The following is a 14,606-nucleotide window of genomic DNA, read 5'->3' as shown; positions in this document are numbered from 1 at the left end:
ATCACTAGCATATGTTGTGAAATTTGTTGTTTTGTGACAGTATAGTGCAATACATCATAATAAAACTATAAATTACAATATTATGATGTATTGCACTATACTGTCACAAAATATTGCACTATTTAATTACAATTTAAATTAAATTAGTGTAAAAAGGGAGCAAAGAAAATAGTAAGATAGTGTACATGGGTTCATTGTCCATTCAGAAATCTGATCGCAGAGTGGAAGAAGCTGTTCATAAGATGTTGAGTATGTGACTTCAGCAGGCTTCTGTACTTCTCCTTGATGGTAGCAATGAGGAGAGGGCATGTCCTGGGTGTAACATATTTAATTGAAACCACACCATGTATCACATTATATTTCAGCACACAAAATAACTGTGGAGGCTGAGTATTATTCTTTAGGTAGTTTACTTCTTCAAACTTCTTCAACACGCATTCACTCATAATCCTTACAAAGGTCAACCAAAATGGTGTTCAGCAAAGATCTAAAGATGAGTCACCAAAAGAACCAATATACAGCTAAATCAATTATATCACTATACAACACAGTACACCTCCAAAAAAAATCTAAAATCTTTCCAAATACATCTTTGCTAAATACAAGAGATTCTGCAGATGCTGGAAATCCAGAGCAAACCAGACAAATGCCAGAGGAATTCAGCAGGTCAGTCAGGCAGCATCTATGGAGAGGAATAAATAGTCGGCCTTTCAGGCCGAGACCCTTCCTCAGGGCTGGAAAGGAAGGTGGAAGAAGCCAGAATAAGAAGGTGGATGAGGAGAAGGGAGTATGAGCTGATAATGATGGGTGAAACCAGGTGAGGAGGAAAGTGAGATGTGACAGGTGGAAGAGATAAAGGGTTGATTCTGATAGGAGAGGACTGGACAATGGAAGAAAGGAGCAGCACCACCAGAGAGAGGTAATGGGCAGGTGAGGAGATGAGAAGGGGTAAGAGGAGATCCAGAATGGGGAATGAAAGAGAGAAGGGGGAGGGGAAGGAATTATCAGAAGTTAGAGAAATCAACTCTCATGGCATCAGGCTGGAGGCTCCTCCAACCAGAGTTTTGCCTCATTGTGGCAATAGAGGAAGGCATGGACTGACATGTAGAAATAGGAATGAGAAGTTGTGGCAATCAGGAAATCCAGCCTTTTGTAGGAAATGGAATGTCGGTGCTTGATGAAGCGGTCCCCAATCTATGTCAGGTCTCATCATTGTAGAAGAGGTCACACCATGAATACCAAATACAGCAGATGATGCTGACATACTCACAGGTGAAGTGTTGTCTCACTCGCAAGGACTGTTCGGAGCCCGAAGGTGGTGGTGTAGGGGCAGGTGTAGCACTTGTCCTGTTTGCTGGGATGGGTGCCAGGAGGGAGATCAGTGCGGAGGGAAAAGTGAGTCATGTAGAGAGTGGGGGAAGGGAAAGATGTGCTTAGTGGTAGCATCCTGTTGTAGAGGGCTGAATTTACAGAGAATGATTTGCAGGATACAGGGTATGGTGGAGTGGTAGTTAGACAAGGGGAACCCTATCCCTGTTATGGTGGTGGGAAGATATGGTGAGGACCAAAGTGTGGGAAAAGGAGGAGATACAAGTGAGGGCAGCTTTGATGGGGGCAGAAGGGAAACTCTATTCTTTGAAAAAAGGAGATTCCTCCCTCTTTCTCTTACATATGTTAGATTGTGAACTGAGTTTTGCTCATATTTAAATAAATAAATTCTCTTGCTCTTGTTTCTCTACCCAGAAATTGTCAGGGAGTTGATAAGCTGTGGTTATTTTTGACAAGATAAAAATCCACGAAGTATGTTTTTAAATGGTGGAAAGCTGGGTACACAGAAATATAGTGAAGAGTGTCTAAAATAATCAAAATATATATTGTAATATTGGCCCTTACATCCAATGTAAAAGTCTTTCAGAGCTGTTTTGGTTTTTGCTTAGTTATGGAATGATTATTTTAACATTCCTAATGGTGTATAGCTACTTAGTGGTAGCATTTGGCGTTATACTCCATGGTAGCACTTCTTAGAAATGCCTCTTTCAGCAATTATGATGAGCTGAAGATGTGCAGAGGACCATCAATATTTCCAGGAACCCCTCCACGTTACATACTACCTCAACTAATTTATACATTGCCATTCTCTCCCCAGTGAAACCTCCTTGACTTCCTCCATCCAGTAATGAGTGCCACCTGCAGCCAGCGCAGCCATATAAAAAGAGTGAACATTTAAGTAGTGGATCAAATGGCCTCTACTGGATGTTGTCAATCATCTTTCTCTAGTTCTTTAATGGTCTAAGAAACCAGATAATCTATATAGATTAAAAGGACGTGATCAGTCCAAAACGTCACTATTGTATATACTGTGAATCGCGATCAGTGAAGCAGGCAAAGAAAACCACCTAGCAGACAATTACTACAGGACAAATAGTTGATTGATTACAAAGTTAACTAATGGGCATTTGACAAATCTCTTATTCCATCTGCTTCCGCACATGTACACAATGTGTAATTAGATCGAGATATTGATTCCTTTCAAAAATCTATTGTCCCTTAATAGAGGAAAGAACAACAAGAACCATATTCACTTTCATTTTCTGAAGGTTTTCCCTGTGCAAGTGAATCTAAAAAGTTTCAATGCAGTTTTTAGTATTTTAATCTTTAAAATGTTTCAGGTTGAAGCCATTAGATCAATAGTAAAAAAAACCAGAAAATACTGGAAACACTAAGCAAGTCAGAAAGATTCTTCATTCTGCAAAGCCAGAATGGAGGAAGGATTTTCAGGTTGAAACATTAGCTCCATATATTATAGCTGACAGAAACAAGGGCATTGTCCTCTCCACAATTATCATAGGGTATGTTAACAATGAACACGTGTATAATGTGCATATCCTTTATGTTTCTTAGCAAGTGAAGTCAAATTTATATTTTTGACAATATCCCTCCTCCTAGGAGGCTGTAGACATTTTGAACAAGGTGTGCCATGAATACAAACCCATCACAGGGCATGACAATGTCAGGACTTGGGTTCTCAGCTGATAGTGTTCGTGCAATCACTCGAGTTGAGTGTGAGGTTCTCCTCAGGGGTTGTCGATTGGTGGGTTGTAGAGGATGATCCAGGATCCAGCTCGTGACGAGGCGCTTCCAGACCTTGCAATCCTGCCCTCATCATTGCCGTGGGACCTAGTCTAGGGTGGTAGGGTGGATTCGCTTAAATAAGAACACCTGTGCATGATTTTGTTTAACGTGGGGAGGCTGATACATGGGTGCCCACCACACCATCCTTGACAGATTGGGATCAGGGTCCAGGGGCATGGAATGCAAGACCACTGGGGACCCTTCTCTGCCATTATGATGTGACATCATCTTCCACCAGCTCCACCGTTGAGGTCTTGGTTGGATCGTTCTATGTCTGGACCCCCCCCCTTAACCTTTCCACCATGGGTGACCCTACCAGGAGCTGAGCACCAGATGGCATTGCTCTTGGGTTCTCAGGAACTCTCAAGCCTCCCCACCATGACCTTTGACATAAGTCTCGTGCTGAGAGTTCATAAACCTCACTAGAACTGACAAGGAAATAACATTGTTCTTCCTGTCTGTTCACACCTCCACCAAATGCAGTCTCACAAATCATCAAAATTCTTTTTACTGCTTCCAGTCACTCCCCTAAGTTCCCTGAACCACTATTGTTTATATAAGAGACCCCCTTCTCAGACTCAGACTCACAGATATCCCAACCACTTCATTCTGGATGCTTGACCGTGACTGGGGCACTCACTCAACTGCTCACAGGCTCATCGCCAACACATTTCCGTCTGTATTTGGGTTGGAGAAGGTTGCCCATGGTATCAGACAGCAGATTTTAGGAGAACACCAAGCCTTCATTGTCACGGTGACTGGGGACACCCACCTCACCCCCACAAACACATGCACATACACACGTTATGACCAGTTACAAAGGATCCCACTATCAGCTCCTGATACTAAAAACAGCTTCAATTCTAGGACAGAAGCTGATGTGCTTCTCCTTGAGGAAAAGCAGACTTCAGTTCAGCTATACTTTTGATACCATTGCAATTTTTAAAATCATGTTGTCACTTGAAGAGAACCTGGCAATGACATTATCTTGGTTTGCAATGTTCTTTCCTCTTGCTGACACTTCATACTCCTTTAATCCTCCAAAAAAAAAATCACTTGAGTGGATCCCGTGGAAATGTTTTCCCCAGCACACTATCAAAACCATTTGGTAGAAAGTCTCCTCGCAGAACTCACCAACAAGCACCAGCGAGAGATCCCTCTCACATCACTCCTGCACAGTCAGAGTGTCAAACCCAACACATCTCTTGGGACAGATGTGATGAGGAGGAGCCATTTGTTCACTGTACATCGTGCGTTTACAAAGAAGGCCTGGAAAAGAGTGCTAGGGTTCTTGGCTGAGGCTTATTCCAGACAGGTGCATAGCAGACGACTCTCTGATCGACCAGCTGTCCATACAGAGACTAACAGCAAGTACTACTGAAGATCAGCTTGCTGAAAGAAGCACTTCAGTCTACACTGGCCTTTCAGTATGATGAGATGTCCAATAGGGAATGATACTGCCTAGTACATACCAGGCTGCAGGAGAACATGCTCTGGGAAGATGTGAAGCTTGGTGCAACCAATACAATTAAGACTTTGTGGGAGGACTGCAGGCTGAGTCCCATTGTCACTGGTCATTGAGGGACTGAGTACGGTGTTATAGCCCTCAAGCACTTATAAGAAGGCACATGAATGGCAATGGTGCCTTTATACACAGAATGCATCAACTTGATAACACTGTATGTACATGGACTTAACAATATGAATGTGTATACATGAGAAAACCACGAATGTAAAGAAAGCTATGTACTAGGTTTTCTATTTCTTGCATACATTTTTATGAATGGATTTTATTTTTGAAATTTAAAAAAAGCATACTTGCACCATATTGGCCTCAAATGACCAACTCTGAATTGATGAAGCCCCTTACAAAAGCAAACGGAAGGCAGGATTAAGTGAAAATCATGGTATTGTCGCAGCATGGAAAGATGCCAATTGCCTGACAAGTACGAACAGGCTCTATAGAAGGGAAACACAGTCAATCCAACTCCCCTGGCAAATGTTCTTTCATTGCTAATAAGTTTTCACTACCCCTTTGGTAATATGCCTAGCTTCTCTGGATGAGTGGGCGTACGTAGGTGTTCACGGGGCCCAAGTACCTGGTTAGGGGTGTATGGGGCATCAGGGAGGGGTAGCATCTCTGGTGGGGGAACATGTCACGTTCTTCTCAGGGCGGTTTGTCCACCTTTGGTCCCCACCTGGCACTCAGCTCTCACCCGTGGCTCCCCGTAGCTGTTTGCAGGTGACAGCGGCCACACCCCGGGCAAGCCGGCTAAACCAGGTGAGGGTAGCCGACGGGTCTCAAACCCTCGGTGAGATAGGGAGTTGTCTATCCCAGCATGTGAAGACAGACTCCGGCAGATTGAGCGGACGAGACCAATGGAAGGTCCAACGGTCAAGAAGGTGGTCTCTGCAAGCGTTGTGGAATGTATAGAGTAGGACAAGACACAGAAGACGTCCTGGTCATCCACTGCACCTAGTCCCATCCCCAGCCATCTCGACTCTTGTCTTGCCACCAGATCCAGATGGAAATTGGAAGAGAGAGTGAGGCTGACGCTGCGCAACTCTCCCTCGCTTAAATCCAAATCAAGTGCTAGTCTCGACACCATCAAAAGCCGGCTGGTGGTGCAGTGACATCAGTGCTGGACTCTGGGAGCGAAGGTTCCCGAGTTCGAATCTAGTCGAGCCACTCCTGGGCACACTTTCCATCCGTGCCGGGTGAGTGTTGAGCTAGCAACTCGACCTCGTAAAAAAAAGTACTAATGGTGTCGAGGCCTTCATCGATGATGATGGACGAACCTTGGTGGTACAGATCACTTATGGGATATGGGCAAGAAAAAGAGGACAATCATTTACTACCTTTCATTAACCAAGTGCTTTCCTAAAGACTCTTAAGGCCTTTGATAACCTGCCCCAGGGAACCCCTTTCTGTCAGGATTAGCAAAGGGTAGTTTATTCTGGGATTCAATCCTCATATTTTCTGTTTTTGGAGCAACTGGGAATTGAATGGAGAATGGAAAACAGAAGACTGACCAAGAGTGCTTTGGAGTAGTCAAGATTATGGAGTCTGCAAAACAACGGACGTTGATTTCAGAAGAGACAAGAAACGGTTGAAATTGAATGCTGCTATGAGAGGGAAGAGGACTGTCCTGGTGTTGACACGTGGTTGGAAATTCATGCATTCATACCAACTTACTTCTCTTCCTAAGTTTGGTGCACAATAATGGCATGCAGGAAACTAGGATGGAAATTGCCTTTGGCACATAGTCATGAGAATGAATGCAAATTTCGGGAACAACCTCCATGTTGCACCCCTGCTGGATATTCCAGGCCAGTCTTAAACAAAAACTTCCGAATTAAAATCAGTCCTTGCCTGAATTGACATAACAAATATATAACAGCTGGAAGGGATTTTAGTCTGCAAGAACTCAAAGTATATCAACGATTACCATAGCAACCAGTAGGCTTTTGCCATAGATTCCCATCATTGCCAAGGATCCCTTGAGCAATGTCATGAATATCTGAGAAAAATCTTTCTCCTCTCAAAAGTAACTCTATTTTTATCAAAACTTGGAACTACGAGAGAATGGTTGCTAACCAAACTGATGTAGCTCAATACAAAGTGGGGAAAATAAATGTGGCTTCATCCAGTTCAATTTGCCTTTTCATTCAAGACTCCTCCCCGACGAACCACAGTCAAGATTTGCCTTTTGAAAGACTAAAAGGGAATAATCAGGTCACTTTGTGAACTTCACTACTACAATAAAATAAAAAGCACTTCTCTGCTCATGAATATGCATTCATTCAGTTTTTTTCAGTTGTCTGGTAACATAAAATTAAACTTTCTAAAGTTGCTTTTTCTCCCAATGCTACATAGGCACTGGGTTTACAATGTGTTCATAGCAGCAGTACAATGCTTTCAACATGCGTAAAATTAATGGCTCACTGGTATTTTGTACAGAACAGAAAGCTGTGTTCCCATAAATGAGAAAGACCCAAATTTCTTTTCCTTATTCGTAGAACTTTCAATAAAACTACTCACTGTGTAACCAAAAGTTGCCTTGGTTACTGAAAGGGCAGCTTTACGCATACAGTCTCTCCCACAAATGCAGCAGAAGATGCCCCTCGCACAAGCATGAATCAGCGATAGGACTTGTTTGCCTTGCTGTTCAGTCTTGGAGCACCCTAAGGTGTTGCCTTGACACACATTGCTGCCTGCAGAAACTTCTCCTACTGTTCTAGGGGAAGCAGGACAAAATAAGTAATATTTATCTGAAGTTGAATAAGATAGCAGAAAGAACGTTTCCCCTTTCACATATAGAGATAAAACTCATAAATCTTTGAATTTTTATTTCACGATCAGATATGGTTTGGATGTTTGCACAGCTACCTGAACTATAAAATGACATTCCACAGTACAGTAAAACCTGTTAATTTCTTAAGAAATGTATATGTTCGATTCTTGCTTGAAAATTCAAACACTGGATTAAAAAAACATTTACTTGGCTGTAAGACTGAATCTGGAAGAAAATTAAAGTAGTATTGAGTAAACCCAGACACAACTGTATGTAAGGCAGACAGATATATTCCTATCTAATCATGCATACTTTTACGCACTTACCTGAATTAATCAACATTCCCCGGGGCAAGCCTGCTGAAGTTCTTGCCTGGTTCCACATTTTCCTGGTTGATTTCAGCAGAATTTTCTTGCTGAATAATTTGCTCTCATACTTTACTGAAACCAATTAACCTGAGAAGCTACATGCTTTGTGCCTCCCTCTTCGCATGGATTCACTCAGCTCTCTTTGCAAGGCTGAAGTCTTTTCAAGTGTTCAGGCAGAACTGGAATAATCACTCACGTGACTCATATTACTACATCGTTCCAGCCTCCCTTGTTGTCAACACCGGGCAGCCCAAAGGAAACTGCCCCTTCAGAATTTCGTAACACTAGCAGTAACGTATGCGAGAACTTGCTCCACTTAAGAAAAAATACGTATTGTGAAAATAAACACTCATCTTTAAGAGAAAAAGCAGTATTATCTATAAGCTCTTGGTTTGCCTTCAACAGACATGTTTTTTGCAAATTTCTCTCAAGGTAGGGAATTGAAAGAGAGAGAAAAAAAATTTAAACTTTAAACTGACAATTTTAAAATCTCCTTTGATTTGCTGTATTTGTAGACAGTTGAATATTACTGAATATGTTATCTTGCACTATTTTAGAACTTGGCCTCCAGACTTGGTCTTTTCTGGAGCACTGCCAACATCTTGGAAGAAATAGTTTTCTTCTTTTACTCTGGAGATCCGGGAGACGAATCAGACCCCTCTCCATCGAGCAATGGAGAAAGTGCTTAAGAGTAAAGGGAAGTTCAAAACTTGTTCTAGGTAGTGGTGGAGGAGGCACTATGCAACTATTATTTGCTCCTCTGGGACACTCATTTTTCAAACAACGGAAGTTGTTGGATAAAAGCAGAAGAGAATATAAAAGGACAAGGAGGCAGAGTACAGACAGACAAAGTAGAAGTTAAAATGCACCGTAGAGAGGCTATTTTTAAACAAAAGGGCCAAGGTACAAAGGGAGGAAACACAGGTCTGTAAAAATACAGGAAAGTAGTAGAGAGAAATCATATGACAAGTACAGGACTGACAGGACATGTTTGAATCTTGCCGACCGCTTGTGCCTCACCGGGTTAACAGTATATTTTATCTCACAACTGTTTGATTGACTTATATTCTCAAACACTTTATCTGAATTGCAACATTCAATTATTTGGCTGTAGCAAGCACAAGAAAAAAAATCTATATTGACCTGTTGAATAGATTAAAACTCAGGCACCCTGACGGTTAAAATAGAATCCTCTTTTTCTGGTAAAAACCAAGATTCAGTTTCAGTCTTAGAGCTTCCACCTGGTGTTTCACAGTTCAAGCCGAATGCGATCAAGGACAAGTGGCAGGAATGTGAACTTTCTCAGATTTTCGTGTGCTGGTAATTGAATACTAACTGTCTTATCTGCTTGTTATCACATTGCTAGTTGAGAGACCTTGCTGCCCAGAGAGTGGCAGTCATAGTTCCTGCATTACAACAGTTAGAACACTTCAGGTTAGAACGCTACCTGGACTATTCCTCTTCCCACACTGTCTCTTGCAAAAATGTCATCCCCTTCTCGCAATTCCTCTGTCTCCGCCACATCTGTTCTCAGGATGAGGCTTTTCATTCCAGGATGAAGGAGATGTCTTCCTTTTTTAAAGAAAGGGGCTTCCCTTCCTCCACCATCAACTCTGCTCTCAAACGCATCTCCCCCATTTCACGCACATCTGCTCCACTCCATCCTCCCGCCACCCCACTAGGAATAGGGTTCCTCTGCTCCTCACCTACCACCCCACCAGCCTCCGGGTCCAACATATTATTCTCCGTAACTTCCGCCACGTCCAACAGGATCCCACCACCAAGCACATCTTTCCCTCACCCCCTCTTTCTGCTTTCCACAGGGATCGCTCCCTACACGACTCCCTTGTCCATTTGTCCCCCCAATCCCTCCCCACTGATCTCCCTCCTGGCACTTATCCGTGTAAGCGGAACAAGTGCTACACATGCCCTTACACTTCCTCCCTTACCACCATTCAGGACCCCAAACAGTCCTTCCAGGTGAGGCATCACTTCACCTGTGAGTCGGCTGGGGTGATATACTGCGTCCGGTGCTCCCAATGTGGCCTTCTATATATTGGTGAGACCCGACGCAGGCTGGGAGACCATTTCGCTGAACACTTACACTCTGCCCGCCAGAGAAAGCAGGATCTCTCAGTGGCCACACATTTTAATTCCACGTCCCATTCCCATTCCCATTCTGATATGTCTATCCACGGCCTCCTCTACTGGCAAGATGAAGCCACACTCAGGTTGGAAGAACAATGCCTTATATTCCGTCTGGTTAGTCTCCAACCTGATGGCATGAACATTGACTTCTCTAACTCCCGTTAATGCCCCTCCTCCCCTTCTTACCCCATCCCTTATTTATTTATCTATCATTTTTTCCCCTTTTTCTCCCTCTCTCTTTTTTCTCCCTCTGTCATATAGTCATAGTCATACTTTATTGATCCCGGGGGAAATTGGTTTTCGTTACAGTTGCACCATAAATAATAAATAGTAATAGAACCATAAATAGTTAAATAGTAGTATGTAAATTATGCCGGTTAATTATGAAGTAAGTCCAGGACCAGCCTATTGGCTCAGGGTGTCTGTCCCTCCAAGGGAGGAGTTGTAAAGTTTGATGGCCACAGGCAGGAATGACTTCCTATGATGCTCTGTGCTGCATCTTGGTGGAATGAGTCTCTGGCTGAATGTACTCCTGTGCCCACCCAGTACATTATGTAGTGGATGGGAGACATTAACCAAGATGGCATGCAACTTAGACAGCATCCTCTTTTCAGACACCACCGTCAGAGAGTCCAGTTTCATCCCCACAACATCACTGGCCTTATGGATGAGTTTGTTGATTCTGTTGGTGTTTGCTACCCTCAGCCTGCTGCCCCAGCACACAACAGCAAACATGATAGCACTGGCCACCACAGACTCATAGAACATCCTCAGTATCGTCCGGCAGATGTTAAAGGACCTCAGTCTCCTCAGAAAATAGAGATGGCTCTGACCCTTCTTGTAGAGAGCCTCAGTCCCTCTCACTATAACTCCTTGCCTGCTCTCCATCTTCCTCTGGCGCTCCGCTCCCCCTCTCTTTCTCCCTAGGCCTCCCATCCCATGATCCTCTCCCTTCTCCAGCCTTGTATCCCTTTTACCAATCAACTTTCCAGCTCTTAGCTCCATCCCTCCCCTCCCTGTCTTCTTCTATCATTTTGGATCTCCCCCTCCCCCTCCTGCTTTCAAATCTCTTACTATCTCTTCTTTCAGTTAGTCCTGACAAAGGGTCTCAGCCCGAAACGGCGACTGTACCTCTTCCTATAGATGTTGGCTGGCCTGCTGCGTTCACCAGCATTTTGTGTGTGTTGCTTGAATTTCCAGCATCTGCAGATTTCCTCATGTTTGCATTTTTAAAAACACTTCAGAAGCAAAGTGGTCCTTCTGCAGTTGTACAGGGCCCTGGTGAGACCACACCTGGAGTATTGTGTACAGTTTTAATCTCCAAATTTGAGGAAGGACCTTCTAGCTATTGAGGGAGTGCAGCGTAGGTTCACGAGGTTAATTCCCAGGATGGCGGGACTGTCATATGTTGAAAGATTGAAGTGACTGGGGTTGTATACACTGGAATTTAGAAGGATGAGAGGGGATCTTATTGAAACATATAAGATTATTGAGGGATTGGACACGCTATAGGCAGGAAACATGTTCCCGCTGATGAGTGAGTCCAGAACCAGAGGCCACAGTTTAAGAATAAGGGGTAGACCATTTAGAACGGAGTTGAGGAAAAACTTTTTCACACAGAGGGTTGTGGTTCTGTGGAATGCTATGCCTCAGAAGGCAGTGGGGGCCAATTCTCTGGATTCTTTCAAAAAAGAGTTAGATAGCGGAGTCAAGGGATATGGGGAGAAGGCAGGAAAAGGGTACTGATTGTGGATAATCAGCCACGATCACAGTGAATGGTGGTGCTGGCTCGAAGGGATGAATGGCTGACTCCTGCACCTATTGTCTACTGTCTATCTTAGGCTCCGTCCACACTAGACCGGATAAATCCGTAATCGAAGCTTTTTCTCTTCATTTTGACCCTCTGTCCACACTGAAACGGCGTTTTCCTCCCCCGAAAACGGAGCTTTTCAAAAACGCTCTCCAGAGTGAATAAATCTGAAAACGCCTGATGGCCGGTGTAGTGTGTACGAGGTAACCGACTCTTTTTAAAAACGCTGTCACGACGTGCCGGAACAGATGGTGGCGGCAGCGCGGCATTTCATTGTTTTCTTGAACACAACCTCCAACACCACGACAACAATGGCGGACGGCTTCATGCGTCTGTTGTTTACTTTGTCTATGTTAATTTCAACCCCCCACACAACCTAACAATTTCAGAACAGACAGCGATGAGACTGAAGCCAGAAGAGTTAGAAATGTACTCTCCAAATACTTGGACCCATAACTTACTGAATACTGAATAAATAAGTATACTCACTTTGCCCTGTTTTCTGTCTTTGCTTGTATGGAGGTGGTTTACCTATTTATGCAAGTACTTCTCTGACAATAGATGTGTAGCAGCCTAATGTCACATTGTAGGAAATACAAGACAACACTGATGCAGACATGTTTTATTCATTTAACAAGGTGCTTTTTAATGTGTTGCTTGTGCAAACATTCAATAGATGCAATTGTCACTACTTCCAAAATGTCATTTTTAAGTAGTAGCTTATGTTTGGCATAGACGTGAAAATGTTAAGGCCAAAAAAGGAAAATTGTAAGTTTCACTTTTACTCAGGTAAAAATAAAATCACTTTTGCCCAGTAACTCGTTTTATTGCACATGTTAAATACAGTAAAATAATACAGAAAGACATGGCAAAAGTAAAGGCGAACAAATGAGGTAACAGCAAATTTCACTTTTGCCCAGTAACAAGCCTTATTGCATTTAGTTGTAGCTGTCGTCCCTTTCACTGGTGAAGAGACTATGGCTGTAGGAAATGTTTCCAGGGTGACCCCTCTGTGGGAGTGGGGAAGATGTTGGTGGGGCCAACCGTACGTCTGTGTGTCCGTACATGTAGCTATTGTAGTGGCTATGAGGCTAGTATTGTGGCAGTGGAAAATACTGGGCGGGGGGGAGCCATCATATTCCTCATCATTGCAAATCCCTCTGCAACAGAGTTAGTCAGTTTTTCAATGTTCGTCGTCAGCCAGGTCATACTGTTTGTGAACTCCCTGTCGGTTGCCTCCATACGCTCCAATATTTGTCTTTGTAGTTTTAAGTCCTCCTGCGTGAGAGCCAACAGCTGTCCATCGTTTGGCAATTTCCTTTTAAGTTTTTCTAGTCTGTAACTGGACAAACGCACACCAAGTCTTTCATGGCGAGATTCCACCCCAAACATGTCGCAGCCATCACCTGTTGCTTGGTCCAAACTGTCGGAGTCGGGCGTACTCGTCGAAGCGGGTGAATTCTGTAGGTGTGTCCTGCACATGTCCAGTAGGAGGAGATTTGCCCAAATACCCGTTTTAATGTAGACGGAGGTATTTTCAAAAACACCTGATGTGGATGCCTGTTGTTTTTACGCGAAACCAGAGTTTTCAAAATTATCTCGTCCAGTGTGGACGTAGCCTTAGTAATTATTAAAGTGCTTGGAGAACCCCTGGGGTCATAAATTCATTCATATAAATACAAAGCAACACACACAAAATGCTGGGGGAACTCAGCAGGTCAGACAGCATCTATGGGAAAAAGCACAGTCGATGTTTCAGGCTGAAACCCTTCTTGTTGGGGGTTAGATTCCAGTTTTCTGAGCCTTCCTTGCCTCCCATGGCTCAGCATTTAGGGCTACTGATTTTAAAATAAGTTTAGTGAAGTTTTTAATACATTTGCTATTTACTTATTTTTGCAATTAATTAAAGCATTTACAAATGAATAAATTTCTGGAAGTATCTGTATTATTTAAATTAGTTTGAACTACTTTTAAATGTTCCCTATTATCAGAGACATTTGAAAAACCGCACAAACTTTGACAGAATGAGTTGACAAAGGCCGCCAGCATGGTACTGGGACTAGGGCCTCAGAAAAAGACAGCTAACTTGCAGGGTGTTTGCAGAATTGAAGCCTGGAGTTTGATGGCAGCCATGTAGACACAAAATGTTGCTGAAGCTATTGGGCCAACACTGGAGATGAGTGGGATAAGGTCAAATATGTTCAACCATATATGGTTAGTGTCCACTTTTTTAGGTACACCTGTTCATTAGTGCAAATCAGCCAATCATGTGGCAGCAATGCAATGCATAAAAGCATGCAGACATGGTCAAGAGGTTCAGTTGTTCAGACCAAACATCAGAATGGGGAAGAGATGTGCTCTAAGTGACTTTGACTGTGGAATGATAGTTGGCGCCAGACAGGGTGGTTTGAGTATGTCAGAAACTGCTGATTTCCTGGGGTTTTCACACACGAGTCTTGAGAGTTTACAGAAAAAGGTGTGAAATATATAAAAAGCCAGTGAACAGCAGTTCTGTGGTGGGGGGGGGCGCAGGGAAATGTCTTGTTAATGAGAGAGGTCAGAGGAGAATGGCCAGACCGTTTCAAGCTGACAGGAAGGCGACAGTAACTCAAATAACCAAGCATTACAACAGTGACGTGCAGATGAGCTTCTCTGAACGTTCATCATATCGAACCTTGAAGTGGGAGGGTGACAGTGCAGAAAACTGCGAACCTACCGTACACCCAGTGGCCATTTTATGAGGTACAAGAGGTACGTAATAGAGTGGCCTCTGAGTGGATCTCTGCCTATTTTTCTCCCTCTATGGGGTGTTTTTGGAGGCTGACTTTATTCTGAAAGTTTACACAACGTTCC

At 43.4% G+C, this 14,606-nt stretch overlaps 1 protein-coding gene across 4 annotated transcripts in view; it reads right to left on the bottom strand.

Annotated features, from left to right (window-relative positions):
- Positions 1–14,606, bottom strand: part of LOC134356830 (protein FAM107B-like) — a 164,126-nt gene that overhangs the window by 47,377 nt on the left and 102,143 nt on the right. Inside the window, exon 1 of one of the 4 annotated variants that reach the window (XM_063068006.1) lies at positions 7,754–7,996. The exons of 2 other annotated variants lie outside the window; for them this stretch is intronic. In XM_063068006.1, the coding sequence (XP_062924076.1) occupies positions 7,754–7,811 (58 nt within the window). In that variant the 5' untranslated portion in view covers positions 7,812–7,996. Of the gene's footprint in view, positions 1–7,174; positions 7,352–7,753; positions 7,997–14,606 lie in introns of those variants that run through there. One more of the 4 variants, XM_063068007.1, reaches the window with a different exon arrangement.

Source organism: Mobula hypostoma, chromosome 15 (assembly GCF_963921235.1).
Source record: "Mobula hypostoma chromosome 15, sMobHyp1.1, whole genome shotgun sequence".
Taxonomy (NCBI): Eukaryota; Metazoa; Chordata; class Chondrichthyes; order Myliobatiformes; family Myliobatidae; genus Mobula; species Mobula hypostoma.
The sequence above is the reverse complement of the archived record's forward strand: the minus strand, read 5'-3'. Positions and strand labels throughout refer to the sequence as shown.